The following is a 21,473-nucleotide window of genomic DNA, read 5'->3' as shown; positions in this document are numbered from 1 at the left end:
TTAAAATACATTTTACATTCTAAAATGGTTTAATAACCTGTGAAAATACTTTTCTGACAATAGCTGAATAATTTTGAAATAGTTTAATTTTGTGTCTTTACTGAGATTTCCTTTCAATTATTATTTCTTTGTAATAATGTTTAGTGCTACTCTACGCTTGATGTCGTTGCTGTGTTGATTTTTTTATTATTTATTTATTTATCTGTTTATTTATTTTTGAGGCAATGTCTTTCTATTTAGCCAGGCTGCCTTTGAAATCACTATGGAGACCAGATTAACTTCAGACTCTTGATCTTTCTACCTCCACCTCTTGAGTGCTAGAATTACATGTGCACACTACCATTCCTGATCTCCTAGTATTTTTACAGCACCCCAACTCTTAGCCAACTCCTATTAAGCTGCAGGAGTGAAACTCAATGCTAATGATGAACAAGGTTCATGAATGGATGGAAGTGGAGTCTTCAGAGGTCTGCCAACACATCACATGGCCACTCCTTAAGATTCCTGCTATTATTATTCACAATGGAAACCAGAGCTCTCAATTTAGGAATGTAGGCTGAATAAAAAATACTTGAGACAGCATAGGAATAATTTTATTTTTAGAATTTAGAGTTTCCTCTAGTCAAATAAGGGTATTTCTTAGTTCTTAGAAAGTAAAGAAACAGTTAAATTTTGGTTGACTCAGGAAACTAATGCTGGTGAAGTGAGCTTATAGACAAAACTCTCAACACATTAATCCTACTTCACATTTCTTTCTGAACCAAATGAAAAAAAAATTCTCTAAAGATTAAAAGTAAGTGCAACCAAAATTGAGATTTGCAGTTCCTGATGAGAAAGGAGGAGCATGGTTTGAATTCTGAAAGGATAAAATACAGCTGAGCCTTAAATAGGACAAAAGTCTTTTACTCTATGAAAGGCTTTAAAAGCGTTGATTCTGAGTTCGCATGGGTCTTGTGCATGTTGTCACCATTACTATAAGGTCATATGAGCAAGTCCCCATAACCTCTAAAACTGTTTCCTTGTGGTCATTCGCCAACCCTGTCTCTACAAGTCTTTCCTCCCCCTCTCCCACAATGATCCCTGAGCTCTGGATGGCAGAGGTTTAATATAGGAATCCCATCCAGGGGCACACACTCTGCAGTCAATCTTTACATTTTGGCCCTTTATGGCCTTCTGTATTAATCATCCTCTGTTACATGAGGAAGCTTTGTTGGAGAGAATTGAGAGATGCATTAATATTCTCTCTGCCCTCCTATTCTACTATGTTCCCTGAGCCTTAGGTGTAAAGGTTGCATGGTAGATGTGTCACTTAGGGCTGGGCATCTCACAGACACTTGTACTTTGTTGTGGCCAGTTGTGGAACTCTGTGATAGTCAATCTGTTACAAAAATAAACCCAGAATAGAAGTGGGGCAATGAATAAGAAGCCCCAACCTTAGCTGAGGAAGTATTGTTAACTGGTCACTGCTGGGTGAGGGAGAGTTGATATTCTTTAAGGGAGTGAAGTTAAATAGATTGACCAGGATCCAGTGGATGAACACAAACTTGACAGAACAAGCTTTAACAGATATAACAATGCATGAAAATCAGGGTGGTGGGTGAGGGACTATGGGGGATTGGAGATGGCGAGTGGGTCTGAATATGACTAAGATGTATGAAATGCTCAAAAATTCAATAAAAATTCTAAGAACATTGAATTTTTTTAAAAAGTGATAATCTTTATAATTTCCTTTGCTTGAGTTTTAGTGATTTTGCTAAAAAGTTCTTTTGCTTATGTTAATAGGATTTCAATAACAAATATTTTTAGTATATTTGAATTCTGGAAAACTTGGTTAGTAATCTGGCAAAAGTACACTTGAATCACTGAATAACGCCTTAAATATTTTGACTTTGTATGCTTACTACTGTCTCTTAAGATTATTTCACCCAGCTACCTTCTGCATATAGTTTCATATAACAACTAAAACTGAAACATGCCACCTCTTTGTTTCCTTTGTAGGCAATCTGTTATGATCCTACCTCATTATACAAATGCATTCACTGTTTCAGCAAATCACTTAGGTACTTAGAAAGTTTCACTTCATTCTAAAATGGTATTTATTACTGCCAATGCTCCAGTTAATTCTAGAAAGTTATTTATTGCACTCTTTCATGGTTTGAAATCCTGATAGATATATCATATGCATATTTATTTCCCACATGATAAATTTAGACTTCTCATGTTGATTAATAAAAAGAAAATGCAAAATTGTCAACAATACAAAGTAGACCAATTTTGTGAAATAAAAAAGTTGAACATATAAAAAATGAACAGTACCTGACAAGATAAATTTTTATTTTAGCAATAATGATGCAAATATTTGAAGGATGAGATTTAGACAAAAATCATTATGGAAATTTAATACAAACTATTGTGAAACATGGAGAATCTTGATGTTAAAGTTTTTACCAAACTCACAGGCCTTCCTTCCATGTTTATAGCATAGCATATAGGTAACATGGAGTGATGCAGCATAAGTAAGACATGGTTACCTGAGCGTGTCTGTTCTTAAGGAACTGAGTCTCAACAAAGACAAAGATAAATTATGATGTGATACGTTTAATACTTTAGAAACAAATTTTGGGAGAAGGGAACACTAGTATTTCTTGAAAGCTTTTTGTTTTTGTGAACTGGAGAGGAAAGGTAACTGGTTTCCAAGTGAGAAAGGGACAGACACATAGAGAAGAAAAGATATGAATGTGTAAACCAAAACAAGGGATGTGTGTGGGTGAAATTAAACCAAAACACAGGGGCTGGAGAGATGGCTCAGTGGTTAAGAACACTGACTGTTCTTGCAGAAGACCCAGGTTCAAATCCCAGCACCCACATGGCAGCTAACAGCTGTCTGTAACTCCAGTTCCAGGATATCTGACACCCTCTTCTGTCCTCTGTGGGCATTGCACAACACGAGTGTACTTACCCACATGCAGGCAATACACACATACAAATAAAATAAAAATAATAAATAAAATATTTTAAACCGAAACACAAATGATAATGTAAACATTACTGAACAATATTTTTCATATGTAGACAAAAAAACCATCAAAGATTTTTCATCAGAGAAATCATATGGTGTAATAAGTATATTAAAAAACTGAGTACAGGCAAAAATTAGAAAACAGACTCAGACAGACCATTCGAGTATCCTTTAAACTCATCTAGAACACGAATGTTATGCATCTTTCAGAGACATTTGCTATACGAAAATAAACAGAAATACAAGAAAGATCTAGACAATAAAGTCTATTGCACTCAGATTTGACTCATGGATGAGGATAGCTAAAAAGAATTGAGTAATTCCTAGGATGCTGGTTTCAATGACTAGATGAACAGTGCTTTAATCTGTTCAAACAGGAAACAGAGGAGAAGAAAAGACTGGCAGTGGGCTGGTGGGGGTGCAGGTAAAACGGACTCTGTGGAAGCCTAAAACAATGACACCAGTAACATCCATAAACAGGTCTAAAGGAGAGACATTTTTCAAGTGCGCATTTGTTAGTTTGGCGTGGCTCATTTAGAAGATTTTCAGCAGCATCTGACTAATTTCACAGAAATGGAACTATCATGTCTAGAATAAATTACACTGATTTTGATTTGAGAGTGGGAGAGAAGTCATTTTAAAAATGTACTTCCAGTGGGTTTTGTGTCTTTGATTATACTTTCTTATTTATGGCTAACATTTCTTCTACCATTATGTCTTTCTATACGTGTTGCTATAGTATTGATGACGTAAGTGTATTACACAACTTATAATAAGAAAAAACATATAGCAATGCATAGCTATTTTAAATAATGTTAAGGTAGACTCTGTCCTTTGTTTGACTTTCCACCTTTCAGATAATAAAGTTACATTCCTAAGAACCTTCTTTGATGAGGTATGTTTTGTTGAATTTTTTTAACCTAACAGATGTTTGGGTAGTTAAAATTCCTCATGAGTATGGTATCCTGTGGTTTTCACAACCTAAGTGCTACCCCAGGAATTTTCCTTTCTTGAGATCTCCCAGTCCTGGTGGTCTATAGGAGATGCACATTATGAGGGTCCCATTTCATTCCAAAGAAATTTCACACCCACACTTCTTTAATATTGAATATTTCTTTAACATTGTAAGTGCCCATTGTGCAACACAAAGGTTTAAAAGATTTCTATGCTGTATGCTCCCACCACACAACTCAAATTGCATTTAAGGATATGGACAATCAGAAAAATAGATGAGTAAAGTGATCCGCAAGTCAATGTTTTAGGTTAAATATTTCTGCCTTTTGTAATTTTGTGCTTCATATCTATATACAAAAAGCATGAAGTAGAGATATAATTATTATAAGATCATTTAAGAAGAAAAACATTTTGACTTCATTCAGTTAACTGGATCAGAGTACATGGGAAAAGCAGTGTTAGGCTGAGTTGGCTGAATGATATTTCCTTATCCACTGTTTTACAGTTGCCTGTTCACACATAGAGAGCAACCCTATTCAGTTCTCAGCTTGCATTCTAATTTGGCTCCTGCAAGGTTCAGTTTTGTTCTTTGTGATCCCATAAAGATTTAATAAAAACATATTTCTTATGCTACAAACCACTTTAAGACTTTTATACTTGTGACTCATATGTGATATTCTGAGCTATTCAAATTTTGAATAATACAAGTTCACACTAGTCATCAAGCACTACTTCTTTATTAAGAACCTTTAAATTTTACTAAGATGTTTAAGTACTTGGGCACAACTTGATGCAATTAGAACAAAACACACACATATCTGACACAGCAAATTTGTATTCTTGTCTTTCCCTCTAACTCAGTTAAATGACTAAGTATTTTGTCTTAAGTTATTTCATGAAACAATGTGCCATTTTGGTTAGTGGTAGATAATATATAACATTAATATTTTCATCCAGATTACCATTTGCAAAATGTCTATATGTTAATCTTTGATATATAGAATCAATATCTAAGCATTGTTTACTGAAAGTATTGCTGCTCTTTAAGATTTTTGTTGTTGACTGTTCTAATTCCCTTTTATTTCAAATGTTTTTTAACCATGTGTACACATATGTAGTACATGTACATATGTACATATATATGTAGTAATATATTGAGGGCCTTTTTCCATTTTTATTGAATTTTTGCAAGGGTTGTACACTGTATTTTGATCACATTTAGTTCCTGTATCTTTTCATCTTTTATAGTAAATTTACTCAGACTTTCCCTGGCTTCATGTAATAAATTTTTCATTTATTATGAAAACATGAAATTCAAAAATTCAAATATGCTTATCATTATAAAAATATTTCCTCCTCTATTAAAGGTAAAAAGTTTCCTCTTTTCTTAGAATAAAGGATAAGTAACCAACTCCTTGTCACAACTTAAAGCATTAACTTATTATTCCCACTCACATATGACTACTAATTTTAAAAGCTAAAAATTTTCATGAATGCAGAGCAAATAATGTATATCATAATGTTTAGGTACATATATATGTATATACACCTTCAAATTTATATATAATCAATTATATATAAAGAATCAATATTGAAGCTTCATTTAATTTCCCATTGAAAACGTAACTACTCTAAGATCTCTGTTGCTTGACTTTATAACTATTTTTTAAATGTTATTTCACATATTTATACATATGTAGTACATGCACACATACACTATGCATATGTAATAACATATGTAGTATCTTTTATCTTTTCTATCATGTATAGAGAGATACAGATATAAAGCCAACTTTCTCAGCAGCCAAAACCCTAATTTCAGTTGTGTTCTAGTCTCTATTCTATTTCTTCTTGTCTTTTGGTTTCTAAGATTAGAAAAGTTATTTCTTCTCAATACCAGAAGGTTCAAAACAATGATACTTCTTGACTAATCTCAAACTGAATTTTATTTTTTCCATGTGTTTCCGGAAATAAAACATAATGATAAGTCTTAAAATTGGGTAGGAAGTAGAAGAATTGAATAAAAGAAGCATTCAACTAGAGAGGTTTGAAAATGTAGCTGTTTAAAAATCCAGCTATCTAGACTCATTTCTGAATTGATGTTATATATTTTCTATGCTAATTAAATATATTCATTAGTAACCTTCAGTGTCTTTGCAAGACATCGTACATTTGGAGTGTTCACGTCCTGACACTGTACAGATAGAAGCAGACTTTGTGAGTGATCTGCTCATGGGGTGCGGGATGGATTCCCTTCATTACAGAAAACACACTGGTGGTTGCAAATGAATAGCCCACAGGCCAGATATGACGCACCTGGGATAAACAACCAAATGATATTTTTAAAATTATAACAATTTGTGACAAGTAAGAAATTGAGTATCTGCATATAAAAATATATAATTTTTCCCATTTTTGCTAGATATCAGAAGACCTAATAATTATGCTGAGTAAAGGATAATAATCAACCAGAGGCAATATAACCCCTTTAGATAACACATTTTCTGTTAATCTCTCACAATTCTTATTACTTGATTATCTCATAACAGCCAATTTCATTATGGTATATGTTTCACTCTTTCAAATAACTTCTAATTTTCTTCAAGGTTTATTCCTTTAGCCAAATTCCCCACTTTCTATCACCTTTGAATTTCTGATTTTGCTTACCGCTATCAGCTGATGTAACTTAAAACTACAGCTTCACCTATGTTCTGATCTTTAAGCGTCTATTTCTTCTAGCTTTTGGAAGCTGTTTAATATTTATTAGAAAAGTTGCTTATTCTTAAATCAGTACATTCAAAATAAGCACTCCTATTGGCTATTTTCAATCTGAATCTATCTTATTTCCACGTTTATCTTTTCTTTGTTTTAGCAATGTCATCGTCGCCACCACATATACTGGAAAACAATTCCTTTTCCTTTATCAACTATGGTTTATTTAATTAACGTTCATTTATTTGGGAAAATCTATACAGTATACACTGGTATCAGGAACTATTCTTGGTAATAAGGAAATAGTAATGATCAACCCCTAAATATTTTTATATAATTGAGTAATTATGTGTTCACCATAATAATATGGTATTATAAAAACATCTACATGGATATTTTAGATTGAGTTGCTGTGGATATTTATTCTGGGCATGGATCAATTAAGTAGAAATCTACACAAAAATCTTCTTCTGTTCATGTTAAGAAAGACAAGATAGAACATTCCAACCAAATGTAAAAGGAAGTTTTTACAAGTTTGTTGTGTTCTAGTAGTAAAAATAGTACACTGTGAGTAGGAGGAAAACGTAGCTGAAAATTGGTTATAAGTTGCCTGCTTTAGGTTTGAAAATGTCAGTCTTTGAGTACAGGAGGCAAATAAGCTCATGGTAACGGTAGCAGTAAGAAACTGGGCTAAAGAAAATGGAAAGACATGTCCTCATGGTGTGGTTGAAGTTAACCAATGACAAATGGAGAAGAAAAGAACACTGTCTGAATTTTCATTTTCTGCAAGCAGACCAATAACAGCATGTGCTAAGACATGAAAGAATAGATGGGGGCTGGGGGCACGGCTCAGTAGTTAAAGAGCCCTGGCTGCTCTTGTAGAGGACCTGGGTTCAGTTCCCAGCGAATACTGTCATTGCTTATAGATATGGTCCATAGGCTTTCATATGTAATTCGTTTGCATTTTAGAGAAAACCTCAGAATACTATGTGGACAGGGTACAAGATAAATAATAGAAATTTATTTACTAGATATGGCTAATACTGCTTTCTAAGCAAATAGGGTGACCGGTTAGTTTTAATATATGAAACTTGTTTCAAGAACAATTGTTACCTACAATTGTTACCTTTGGTGATTTCTATAAATGTGTTTGAAGAGTCTTTTCTTAACTATTGAAGTAATAAACCGTATGTAAATGTCAGAACAATTTTGAGACATTATGTTCATTTGTATTCATATGTCTTTCTTCTCCTTATGTTAATACTCAGCCACTTAGTAATTCTTTTCCCTAGAATACAAGATCCATTCAGATCATCACATTTGCATTGTGTATGCTGTGTGCATGTATTTGGGCATGAAATCAATAAAAACATTTTAAAGTTCTACTTAAAATCCATGAGGTCCCAAGATTTGAAGGGATTGTGTAGGCATCAGTCAAGGGCATTACATGGCAGTCAATAGGGTGCAATGGTATCCCACAAGTGAGTGTTCCCACAATCTTCTGTTGTCATATAAGACTCTAAGACATTGGCACAATTCTGAGATTTTAAGAAAAGTCCTAATAATTACTGAATCTGAATTTTCCATTTACTTTTAATTAAATAAAAATAAATGTATTGGGGTTGGAGAGATGGCTCAACAGTTAAGAACATTGGGTGTTCTTGCAGAAGACCCAGCTTAGAATCCCAGCACCCACATCGCATCTAACAACTGTCCATAACTCCAGTTCCAGGATATCTGACAGCCTCTTCTGACCTCTGCAGGCATTGCACCACATGGGTACACTTACATACATGCAGGCAATACTGGCACACTAGGTAATTTTCACAATTAATGATTTTACCAGATCAGTAAGTAGAAATCATTAATGTAGGTAGAACACAACAAAAAGCAGCATGCATATACCAGCACAATACTCACGGCCAGGAAGGGTTTGTGTAGAAATCCACTCGGAAGCATTGCCATAGCCAGCATTGGTGCTGGCAGCCACTTGGAATCTGTACCACCTAAACTTCTTCAGTCCGTACACTGTCTCTTCTGTTAGGTTTGCTTCATAGAGGTACTGAACTCTTTGATACTCAACACATTCTTCAGATTCCCATTCTCTGCATCTCTGAGCACGAAGTTGAGTGGTTATCTTGTAATTTTGGAAGTATCCAAGGATAGTATATGGTCTTATCCATGTCAGTGTTGCACTAGTTGACTGAACACTGGAAAAAGCAATATTGGTAGGAACACTAGGAACTAAAAATCAAAGGGAAAATTAATATTAGATGCAACTCATGGAGATCTATCACATTACTGTAACACTCTCATTAATATCTTTATGCCTACTAAGCAGAACTTCATGTTGATTCCTTAGGTACCAGGATTTGAAAAGGGGAGGCTACAAAATATTATGATTGTTTTTCAGTCCCTCACTTGGCTGTATAGCCCACTCTGAAGTGAGCACAATTTGACTTCTCATAGAACAAAAACTGTATTGGTATAAAAGAAAATTATATGTTCGTATCATCCTAAATGCTTTCCTAGATACGATCTGAAATTTTACTATTCATTTTCTAATGATGGCATTTAAAAATATTATCTATCTAGACAGACATATAAGCACATCTTATGTATTTTAAGTTTTGATTATAATAAAACAATTTCAAATAAATAAGATTCCTAAATGAATTCACAGAATTAGTTGAATTTCACTCATCTTGTATAAACTTAAGATGAACATTGTCTAGATATCATCCAACACATTGACAATAATATAAAAAGTAAGCTATCAATTTATCATCTACAATCACATGGTCCTACTTCACATTGGTTTTCTAAATGTAAACCATCTATCAGGCTCTGAGGCTAATGTTTGGGATCCAATGTACTGTAAAACTCACATCTTGTTTGTTTATTTATTATTTAGTTTTAAGCTTTAGGAAAATTTTATTTGAATTTTAAAGAAAAATCCTCAGGGCAGGCACACTGCTAATCTTGGCAGCTGCCTTGAGGAGGAGAATGGAGGGGAAAAGGGAAAAATCCACGAGGCCATGCAGGTTTAGAGTCTAAATAGAGGTCAGACATGTGACAGACTGGTGGCCATATGATGAGGAGAAGGAAACTTTAGAGAAAAAGTAAAGAAATACAAGATACTAGGGTAGCCCAAAGCGTTCATGAAAGCATGTTTAGAAAGGAGATGCTACCTGTCTGTGGCTGGGTCCAGAGGCTCTGCTCTAGAAGGCAGGATTCCAGGCAGGGAAAGTTCACTACCTCATTAGCACACTAGGCATTCCACCCATCTATTTAGCATGACTTAAGATGAACCAGCCTTCCTAGGGGTGGTCCTGTGACCAGATGACCAGTGAGACTGGAATGGTGGGTCTTCCAGCAGATAGACTAAAGATTTTGTAGTCTTGACCTTATGGGACTATTTGCTACTTTACCATCCCCCACCTCTGAAGAGGTAACTTTAAAATCTTTCAGAAATTAGATAAGAGCTCCCAGGGCACAGAGTAGGCTGCTAAGATGCCCAAAGACATTTTGGCTTTTAGTCAAGAAAGAAGCTGGCTACTTTTCTTTGGGATCTTTTAGCCATAAACTGCCTAGCCAATTTCTACCTCCTATTCTTTTTAAGAGACAATTTATTGGGAAAGTAACACAAGGATGTTTTAGTTAAAATAGTGAAAAACAATCAGCTAAGTAGACTGGAACATTTCTCAACTGTGTCTGCTCTTGTGTTCCTTCAAGAATAATAATGACTTAGCATGAAAATTCCAAAATTCATGAAAATTATGTTAATGCTTAGCTTAAAAACAAATTTTCAGAAAACTCATTCATTCCTAAATATATCATGTTAGTATAATATTTGACAAATATGTAATGATTATATAATAGTATGGATAATATTATAGGTACAGAAACTACAATGAACAAAAAAACAGACAAAAATCTTTCCTCAGTGAAATTTATGTTAGGGAAAGTTATGTACAATAAAAATACAAGTATTATACATAGTGTCTTGGAAGACGACCACTGTTGTGGAAAAAATAGATAAGGGAAGAAAGAAAGTGTCATGGATAATGACATGCTTGTGGTCTTTTTTATTATTACATTTTTGTATACATTTGTGTTTATGGGGGGGATGGGTCCGCTTGCGTGTTTGCATATTAGTGCTATGGTATGAATGGAGAGATCTGACGTCAAATTATGGGAGTCATTTCTCTATTTCCACTCTGTGTATTCCAGGAATTGAACTCATCAGGTCCAAACCTTAAACTTTAAAACACCAAGCCATCTCACCAGTTCTGATAATGACATTTTAAATTTAAAATGCTAAGTTCTTAACGAAGGTGGGAGAGAGAGAGCTATGTGAATATTTCAAGGAGGAAAATTTCCATCAGAGGAAACCATGATTAAAGATCCTAAGCTGGATGGAAGTATGCTTCGAATGTATGCAGAACAAGAAGCCAGGAGGGACCAGCAGGAGCTGAGGGCTGAGACACTGCAGGCCAGATTGTGTACATTATTGTAGGGTATTGTTATGACTTTCATTTTAGCAGAGGAGTGACAGGCTACATGTGTTTCACAGAATCGCTACTGATACTGAGTGGAGATAGACTGAAAGGAGACTAAAGTGGAAACAAGGAGACTAATTAGCAGCCATTATAATGTCAATGCAAAAGACCATTATGGCCTGGACTAAGATGGTAGAAGCAAAAGTGAAGAGATTTCATACTGTGAACGTGTCTTGAAGGAAAGATGACAGGATTTACTGATGGGTAATTTAGGAAGCATGAGAGAGAGGGAGGAGTGAAGGAAAGTTCTAAAGCCTTGCAAGTGAGCAAATTGAAAGGCATGAACTCTGTAGAAGGTGGAAGGTATTTGAAGAGACATCAAGCATTTCTTTTTAATGTGTTAACCTCGAAAGGCCTCTCAGATGCTCAAAAGGAGATCTAAATGACGGATGCATGTATGAGTCAAGTTCTGTGGAAAAATACTTAGGTTTAAGTTAAAAATATGAATTTCTTCTTAAATTTTACTAAATTATTTGCAGACCTATTATCTATATGTTTTCCCAAATTATAAGACAAAGAATGTCTTTATTATTGGAGAACAATTATATTATTGAAAGTCACAGAATCTGCTTCAATTACTACTTTAAATACCAGTATTTGCCTTCAAATTTCATTGCATAAGGACATTATCTTAAAAATCGTACACTGAACAGCAATATATATGATACACTCAATAATAGATGATGTTTCATTTTTACTTAGAAAAGCGATCACAGAAAAAGAAAGGAAATACACTTGTGGAGAAAGCAGTTTTAGAATTGGCTAAAAAGTAGCAATCCCACATTTTATCAAAATAACTCAGTGATTAAATTTAACTGAGATCATCTGAACATAGTAAAGATTTTGAAAATATTCTAACATAAAGTAGAGAAGTATAAAGACTTCAGGATTTGGGAGAAGTTATGGAGAAGAGATAGTGTGTGATATGAAATTTCACTGGTTGTAATGACAGAGATTCTAGAAGAGGGGGGATAATATAAGCTAATAAATCTTGTCCTATTAAAATATTATAAGCTTGTAAAATTGCTAGCAATAATAAACAGAAGGACTGCACAATAGCTTGGGAACTTACTGTGTCCGAGGGTCTTAGAGATACCTTTGTGGCCACAGAAAGCTACTAGAGTGTCACGGGGAGATGTTCAGAAGCACATTTAACAAGTGTATTCCAGCAAGTATTCAATAGGAAAGGGAAAAATTTATAAACTACTAGATTTGTCAAGGAAAGAAGAAAGAAGATGACAGCAAGAACAAGTTCAGATTTTCATCTCTAAGTCCAAGAGAATGAATGACCAAAATCATAGACTCTCGGAATTTGAAGCACCATTAGAGACCATCTTGGTCAACTTTGTTCTTTATGTTTGAAGAGGCCTCCAAGATCCACAACCCTTATACACATAGCTTCATGTTTTATCAAACATTAATCCAGAGACAAAGGGGAGAAACTTTGTTGTTCTTTTTAGGAGTCTAAATCTATACCTTAAAATAAAAAGCTATCCTGTGGATATAACCATGAGTTCTCTAAAAGGACAACATTTATTTATCTGTTATAGAAGAGTGAAGAAGAGATTTGAATCAACAGATGGTTGAGGGTTAAAACACACAAGCAAGTAAATAATAACATCAAAAACCAACATTCTATTCCTGACTTTGAAGAAGGGGCCTCATGATAAATTATATTTATCATCTCTCAGATATGAAAGGAGACCTTTACTAAGAGCCACCAAGGTATAGGTAACTCAGGCTTTCAAGAGAAGTCAAAGAATGGAATTCTTCCACAACCATGTGAACTTGGAAGAGGTCTTGAATTCCATATGATGATATAGTTGATTGGCAACTTGATTTTGGATTATGAAATTAAATGGAGAACCAGGCACAGGGAATTCCAATTCAGCACTATAAATTAATAATTGGGGTTACTTTAAGTGACATTTTGTGAAAATTTATTATACAACATTGTAAATCCAACACAACTTCCTTCTATAAATGATCAATCACTACTTATGTAACCTCTGATTCAATACTGAACAAAGTTAACTCTATTGGTCTGAACAATCTTCATTATCCTGAACTGATATCTAGTTTTCTCTAAATCTTAATTCTTCACCACTGAAAACATACCCTAAAGAAGTTTAATGTATTTTCATCTTCTCTTCACTCTACTATTCCATGCTGATCAAGAATTTTTTGCTTTTATATTTGTACTCATATCAATGAAAATATTAATGAACCATTACAAAATATGATAAGGTATCATACACTTATAATATCAATGTGCACCTTGGCTTGTGTGTCCCATGATCTATGCTTAGAACAAAATAGTCATTTAATAAATATTTTTCATATATCATCAAGTGAATAGAGACTATAGCATGAGATTTGATTTAGATAGACAGCCAGAACAGACGTTTTTGGTGAGAGATAATTTAATAGGAGAATGGAGAATAAGTGTGCCAGATAAATAACATCAAGTTAAGAGCGAAAGAGTAAAGAAAACATAGCATGTTGGAAACTCTAACAGAAGGCTGTTTGGGTACACAAGGAGATGGATGGAAAGAGAGAAAACCGGGCATTTTGCAGGCTCACATCATGTGAAGCCTTCTAGATTGACTTAAGTTTTTAGTTTTATCCTAAGTGCAATGGTAAGCCTTAAGAAATTTTCTATTGGCCTTTTGTTTCATTACAATTATATTGCCTATTACCCATAGGAACCAAAGACTAGGACTCAGACACTTTACTTTCTTTTAAGTCTACCACCATCTATTTCTTCCATGTTTCCATCTCTTGTCCCTAGGGTTTGATAAGCCATTGAAGGTCAAATGGAAAGAAGGCATGCTCACTAGGCAATAAATTAGAAAAGGTAGAGGAAGTGGCCCTTTCTGATCTTATGAGGAGGCAAAATTACATATCTTTAGTTGTAGAACCAACATGTTCTTCAACTTCTAGATATTAGGAAAGAAGACACAATGATAAAACTTTGATGCCATCTAAATGTTTTCAGTACATTATTATTGATTTACAGAATCTAGTATTTTCTAAGTAAGTAGTCCAGAGGGGGAAAAAGGTCTAAATAGAGTAGCACTTTTACCTGATGATGAAGCAAGGCCCAGATAAGAGTTCTTTATACTGTATATAGAGGAAGCATATGGACAATTTCTGTCTCTTTCCAAGTGACAGGCACAATGATTTAACACTGGAAAGTTGGGCATTCAACAAGTAGGTATTTGGTGAGTGCATGAATAAATTAAGTTTATTGAAACACTTTTTATTTTTGATGTGACACCAAATCTATACCATATTTTTCCACTAAATGTACCTAAAAAAATGAATTAGAAATGATCGGAGGCAAAATATAGAATTTATAGATGACTTTTTAGCAAGGCAACTTCACAAGTACTCACAAGTGACCAACCGTAACCCTCATTTATATCCAGTATCTTTGCTTTTGATGAACTGTGTGTAGAACTGGACTATTTCAAAGCAACTGCCCTATTGAATTACAGATACAAAAAGGATTACACTCATTTTAGCATGGAGAATCAGATTTCCATTCTTTAAGAGTGACTAAAAACCTCAAAATTTTTCTATCCACAGATGGTACTAATTTGAACACATCATTCCATGCTTCCTGGAGTGATCACACAGCTTGCTCAAATTTTCTAAACATGACTGAACTGTGATGAAGCGATCAACATAAATGGCCAAGGTATTTAGTAAATTATAGTTTTATTCATAAATTATTTGTAACTGTAAAACTCTTTTACTACAGTTGAAATGAGGGGGTCTGTAGATCTTTATAATGACTTGCTATAGAGTCCAATGTTTGCCATGTTTTAGGGACTGTATTGTAGTACCTAGTTATAAGATGAAAATATATATAAAACATAATTTCTGAGCGTCAGTGTTTAGAAATTGCCATTTTCTCATCAAAGGATTCTGGGAATAGTTTGGTTTGACTTCTCACTGATCTGGCTAGGTACACTAATATAGAAGACCAAGTTTTGTAACTTCTTTACTTATTACCATATATTTTAATCTTCAAGCACAGATGCACTCTCCTAAGAAAAACAGGTATCTGACAGTTTGCATTTATGAATTATATTTATGAAACATGCAAAGTATCAACACACTGGTTTCAAAATTGCTAAGAATATTTTAGTCTCTAAAATGTTTAATGATATAGAACTCTTTTAGAAGATGAATCAAAGATATATATTCAAAGCATACACAATAGTTTTCAAATACTAACATAATGTGGATTAATAGAAAAACTAAAGTTTTTACAAATAAACTTTCAGCATACCAAATTAATTTCTTTGCTTACTTGAATTTAATCAATAGCATTTACTAGACACCCATCTTCATTTGTGTGGGTTGCAAAGTTAAATGCATACACTCTTTCACAGATATATAAAAATATTTCATAGAAACTACAAAGAGACTATGACAATAGAGAAATTTCAGTAGAAGAAAAGGTATTCTGGTAGGTTGAATATGGGAATCTGTACAGAAATGACAACAAAATGTTTTCCAAGAACTGGTAGGCATCCTAGATAGAAGAAAATAGACTTATTAAGGAAGTAATAAAAAAAATTGGAGACTATAAGGTGTGGAGTTATTGAAAGGCAGTGAAAGATTGGGAGAAGGAAGAGTTTAGATGATTACTCTAGGCAAGAGAAAAAAACTGACAAGTTTATTGGTAAAATATGAAGTCAAAAATCTAATTCATTAGTGAAAGGTAAATTTTATAGCAACTAGTTAGAAATTATATATATGAAATGCAATACAGATTACAATGATAAAGAATAATTAGGAATAACCCTAAAAAGAAATACAAAGGTATATTAGCAGAATGTAATATGTGGGGTAGAGAGAAAACTGACACAAAACAAATTAAATGAGTTAATTATTAAATTAATAGTAGACATTGCAGAAGTAAGTTATGAATTTGGCTCTGAGTACTGTAATAAGTAACTCAAACAGAAAAATTCAAGATTATAAATCTCTATAACCATAAAGATGGAATAAATGAATAAAAGTGTAATAATATCTGATATTAAATATGCATATATTTGTATGTACCTTCTACAGAATTGTATAGACATGTCAGTATGATCTGTCCTCGTGGAGTATGAGGCTGTTAGAAGAACTACAGAAGGAGAAAGCCATAGAGGAACAGAAGCTAAATTTGACTTATTGGAAAATATGATCATTTTAAAGGAGTGAACAGAGACTTGCTGCACATAAATGAAAATAACAACTAAATGGTAAATATGAACTTTGTAAGGAGGCTATATGAAAGGAAAAATCCACTGAATTCTTAACACAAGAATAAAAAAGGCAGAATAGAGAGTCAATGAGTATGATGACATATCCAAGAACTTCAGTGGTTTGAAAAACAGAAAACAAAAGTAAATGACTAGACACGTTTCTTAAGGAAAATCAAATGTGTATAATTATAGTCCCAGAAGAATGGGATAGAAAGAAGAATATATTTGGAAAAAAAACATTGTATTTTGACAAAAATTTTATAGATACAAAAATTTCAATGAACCAAGAGTTAACTAAATACAATTAAAACAAGGCAAGCTATGTCACTGTTACAATGATTAAAATAAAGATATTACTTGTATTTTTGCACTGAGTTTAGAGCAGTGGGTTGTTTTATTGTTGTTGTTGAAGTTTTTCAGTGTTCAATAAAGACTAGACTATAGTAGGGCTGAGGTGAGTGTCCTCTTTTTTTTAGACTGGTGTTTAAGACACAGGCTTCTATCCCTAGACATCCCCTGAGACTTGAGTGCTGTCTACTACAACATTCATTATCCAACAGTAAGCCTACTTTGAAAATAGAGTTGAATACAAAACAACATAATAAAGGTTATATATGACAAACCTGTAGCCAACATTATATTAAATAAAAACTCAAAGCATCCACACTAAGATCAGGAAGAATGATTTCAATTCTTTCTACTCTTATTCAATACACTGCTTGAGGTCTTGCCTAGAGCAATAAAAGAAGTAAATAAAAGGGATACAGACAGGAAGAAAGAAATCAAAGTATCTCTATTTCCAAATGATATGATTCTAAACACAAAAGATTCCAACAGAAAACTATTAGAGCCGATAATCACTTTCAGCCAAGTGGCAGAGTACAAAATTAACATTCAGAAATCATTAGCCTTCCTCTATACCAAAGGCAAACATACTGAGAAAGAAGTCTAGGGAAAATTTTCATTCACGATAGTCTAAAATATTTCCATACAAACCTAACCAAGGAAGTCAAAGAGCTCTAATATGAAACTTTAAAACACTGAAAAATAAATTGAAAAATTGCTAGAAGTTGGAAAAACATTCTATGCTCACAGACTGGTGATTAATATTGTAAAAATGGTCATCTTACCTACAGCAATCTACAGAGTCATTGTAATCCCAATCAGAATTCCGCTGCCATTTCTCACAGAAATAGAAAAAAAAATTCATATGGAAGCACAAAAGACTAAAGAGAGTCTAAACAACTCTGAGCAAAACAGAGGATTTATTACCATACCTGATTTCATGTTATACTACAGAGCCATAATGATAAATTTGGCTCAAAACAAGACACACAGATCGATGAGGTAGCACAGAGGATTCAGATACATGTCCACATAAAATAGCATCCTTAATTTGATAAAGATATCAAATACACACTGGAATATATGCATTAGTAAACAGTGCTGGGAAAACTGGAAATGTATCTTCATGTAGAAAATTCATACTAGATTCTTATTTCTCATTCTGCATAAAATAAACTCCAAATGAATCAAATACCTCAACATAAAAACTGCAATTCACATGGTGTGGTGCACACCTTTAATCCCAGCACTTGGGAGGCAGAGGCAGGCGGATCTCTGTGAGTTCGAGGTCAGCCTGGTCTACATAGTGAGTTCCAGGCCAGCTGGGGCTACAGGGAGACCTTGTCTCAAAAAGACAAAAGAAAAAAAAAACAAAAAAACAAAAAAAAACCTTACATTCGGAAACTGCTCAAGGATTAAGTAAGGAGTAATCCCTTCAAGATACAGACATATGTAAGGATTTTCTGAATAGGACCCCAGTTACTTAGAAAATAACGCCAACAACTGACAAATGAGACTCCATGAAATTAAAATGCTTCTGTACAGTAAAGGAAACTGTTGATCAAGTATAGAGACAGCTTACAAAATGGTAAAAAAAATCTTGTCAGATGTACTTCTGACAGAAAATTAATACCTACAATACACAAAAAAACTTTAAAAAACTAAACATCAAGAAAACAATTCAATCAAAACATAAGGAAGGGACACAATGGAAATAAACAGATTTCTCAAAGCAAATAACTAATAAATATTTGTTAAAGTGTTCACTGTCCTTGGCCATCATAAAATGAAAATTAAAAGTGCACTAATATTTCATCTCACTCTAATCAGAATGGCTATTATCAGGTGAACAAATGGCAGCAAACACAGTTGAGGTATGGGGAAACACATATTCATTGATGGTAGGAGTGTGAACTTGTGTAACTACTATGTAAACCCATGTAGAAGTATCTCAAAAAGGTAAAAATAGATCTTTCATATGACCCAGCAATATTACTCTTGGCCATATACCCCAAAGATTCTACATACTACTACAAAGATACTTGAGCATCCATGTTCACTTTCCCAATTCACAATAGCAAGGCAATGGAAATAGCCTAGATAATAATCAACTGAAATATAGATAATGAAACTGATTCTTATATACAGTGGAACTGAAAAACATACTGAGTGAGATGACTTAGGCCCTGATAGACAAATGTCACAGGATCTCTCTCACATGTGGATCTTAACTCCAAAGTCTTAGACTAGTGTATTTACCTTCAAGTATATAGAGGTGTGGATCTACAAGTTGGCCATCTGAAGGGGAAGGAGCCTTTAGAAAATGGGGATAATAGAACACATGAGATATGAAATTTGAGGGGGGATTACTAGGGATTGAAAGGCTTGAGCAGAGAGTGGGGCGAGAGGATAGGGAGACAAATCATTGGAATAAGAGTTATCACAAACTAGAGTATGAAAACTCCTATGGAAACATACACTCTATTAACATATCATTTTATGGCTGGAGGTAAAAATAAAATTTTTAAATTGGTTGAATGGGGACACTTCATGGATGGATTTTTAAGTAAAATTCCCACTATCAGATATAGGATACCTCTTTCTGAGTTGTTGGTCCTGGAGGCCCCAAAGGTCCCCAAAAACAATACAGATAGCTACAATTTCTCTTAGTTGCCCTCTAAAACTAAATATCACGTTCATATTCCTGAAGAGACTGCACTCTTTGGTTACATAACAGAGAGAAATAATAGGCTGGAAGATTCCTTCCTGCTGGCTAACATTCATATTTCCAGAAGGTGCTATGAAGGCTGATTGAGAAGAAAAGCCATCAGTGGTCCTAGGTAGTGTGGACCTCACAAACTACAGTAAGGACTTGTCTGGGAAGATAAGCCCACAGGTGCAATAGTGGCATGACTATTATGGGTGTCACCAACTGCTTTCTAATTGGTGAGACTCATTTTACAGGAGGGAATACATGCCAGTCAAAAACTTATGGCTCAGAATCTCATAGACTCTTGGGTTCAGGGGTGGGGAATCTCATTTCTGTAGTTTAGCTAAATTAACACGGCACTAAACTGTACTCTAAACATTTGTTTATAACCATTGGCAAATACTACCATCAATCTTAATCAGAGGCACTTCTCTGCAATGAATGGCAGACTCATTCATGGCTGTTTAAGATACTTAGATTGCTTGACAGTGTAGTGTTGAGCCCTAAACAGGACACTTATATTATCCCTTTTAAGACTTTAAGATTTCTAAGAATATTTCAGAAGAGAAAGCAGAAAGAACAAAAGAACCATTGCAAATGATCTCACAGAAACTGAGCATGCCTGCACTGAGCCTGTCAACAGCCAACCATGGGTCAAGGAGAGGCTTATGGGGCATCTAGAAAAGTTACAAATATTTAGAAATTAAGTATACTTTTATATAGTAATTTCCCAAAAAGATACCTAAATGGTAATGAGAAAGCAAACTTTAAACTCTGGAAATAATACTGATTTTGTCACTATAAGGAAATAAAAGCTAAAAAAAATAAATAAAAGTCACAAATGATTATAATTGTAAAAATATAAAAGATTAAGTAATGTCCTATATTAGAAGATAGTAAAAAGTATAAATTAGCTCCACTATAATTAGAAAGAAATCAGAAAACCCACAGTTAAATAAATAAGAAAAACATTAATTCAGAAGAGAATTTTTAAAATAAAGGCATTAAAGCTCATAAATACCTAAAATGTATCAAGAGAAAACACAGATAACTAATACCATGAATGAAATAGAGCTACTACTGCTGTTATCAAAAACCTTAAGCCAATTAATAAGACATCATAAATAAAATTATGCAACTTTTGAAAATATAACTAACAAAAAATAATGTAGAAAATGTGAATAATTCTAGATAGACTTAAAAAGTCAAAATCATGAAAAAAAACCAAAACTATTACAATACAAAACCACAAAGTCAGGTAGTTTCATCAAACAGTTTAGGATGAAAGTAACAACAGTAATAAAACTAATTATGGAAAGAAGTAAAATAATACTTCCCAACTGCTTTTATTATGACAGTGTAAACACTTGCAAAAGATACTGCAATAAAAAGAATCAATAGTTTATAACTTTGTCATCACACAAATATTAACAAATCAAATCTAGTCATATATAATAGGATAATACATCTAACAAATAGGTCTCGTTTCAGAATGCAAATTTCAGTCTGCATTCAAAACTGTCATGGAAGTTATCATAGCAACAGAATGACAGAATTAAGCTACCTTAATAAATTCAGAAGGTCAAGTGCCAGAATTCAACTTCTATTTAAAAATACCTATTCATAGTAAACTATAGTCTTCCTCTATTTGATAAAGACAATTTACAGAAAGACATCAGCTACACTAAATAGGAATTTTTTTAATAAAAGACAACTCTTTATTGAAAACTATAGAATTAAAGACCAAAAAGATGTAGACTTGTTCATTGTTAACTCAATACTGTTAAGTCATTTTCATCAGTGTTATATACATTATATGCAATTTCATTGAAAATGCCACCAATATTTGTAAAACAACACCATAATTTAAATTGTAAATTTACATGGAAATTTAAAAAATCAAA

At 33.6% G+C, this 21,473-nt stretch overlaps 1 protein-coding gene across 1 annotated transcript in view; it reads right to left on the bottom strand.

The window, feature by feature from the left end:
- Ptprq (protein tyrosine phosphatase receptor type Q) overlaps positions 1-21,473 on the bottom strand; it is a 227,017-nt gene that overhangs the window by 98,317 nt on the left and 107,227 nt on the right. Inside the window, exon 26 of the mRNA XM_008852127.2 lies at positions 8,606-8,929. Coding sequence (XP_008850349.1) covers positions 8,606-8,929 — 324 coding nt within the window. The remainder of the gene's footprint in view (positions 1-8,605; positions 8,930-21,473) is intronic.

This window comes from Nannospalax galili, unplaced genomic scaffold, assembly GCF_000622305.1.
Source record: "Nannospalax galili isolate Female #2095 unplaced genomic scaffold, S.galili_v1.0 scaffold390, whole genome shotgun sequence".
NCBI lineage: Eukaryota > Metazoa > Chordata > Mammalia > Rodentia > Spalacidae > Nannospalax > Nannospalax galili.
The sequence above is the reverse complement of the archived record's forward strand: the minus strand, read 5'-3'. Positions and strand labels throughout refer to the sequence as shown.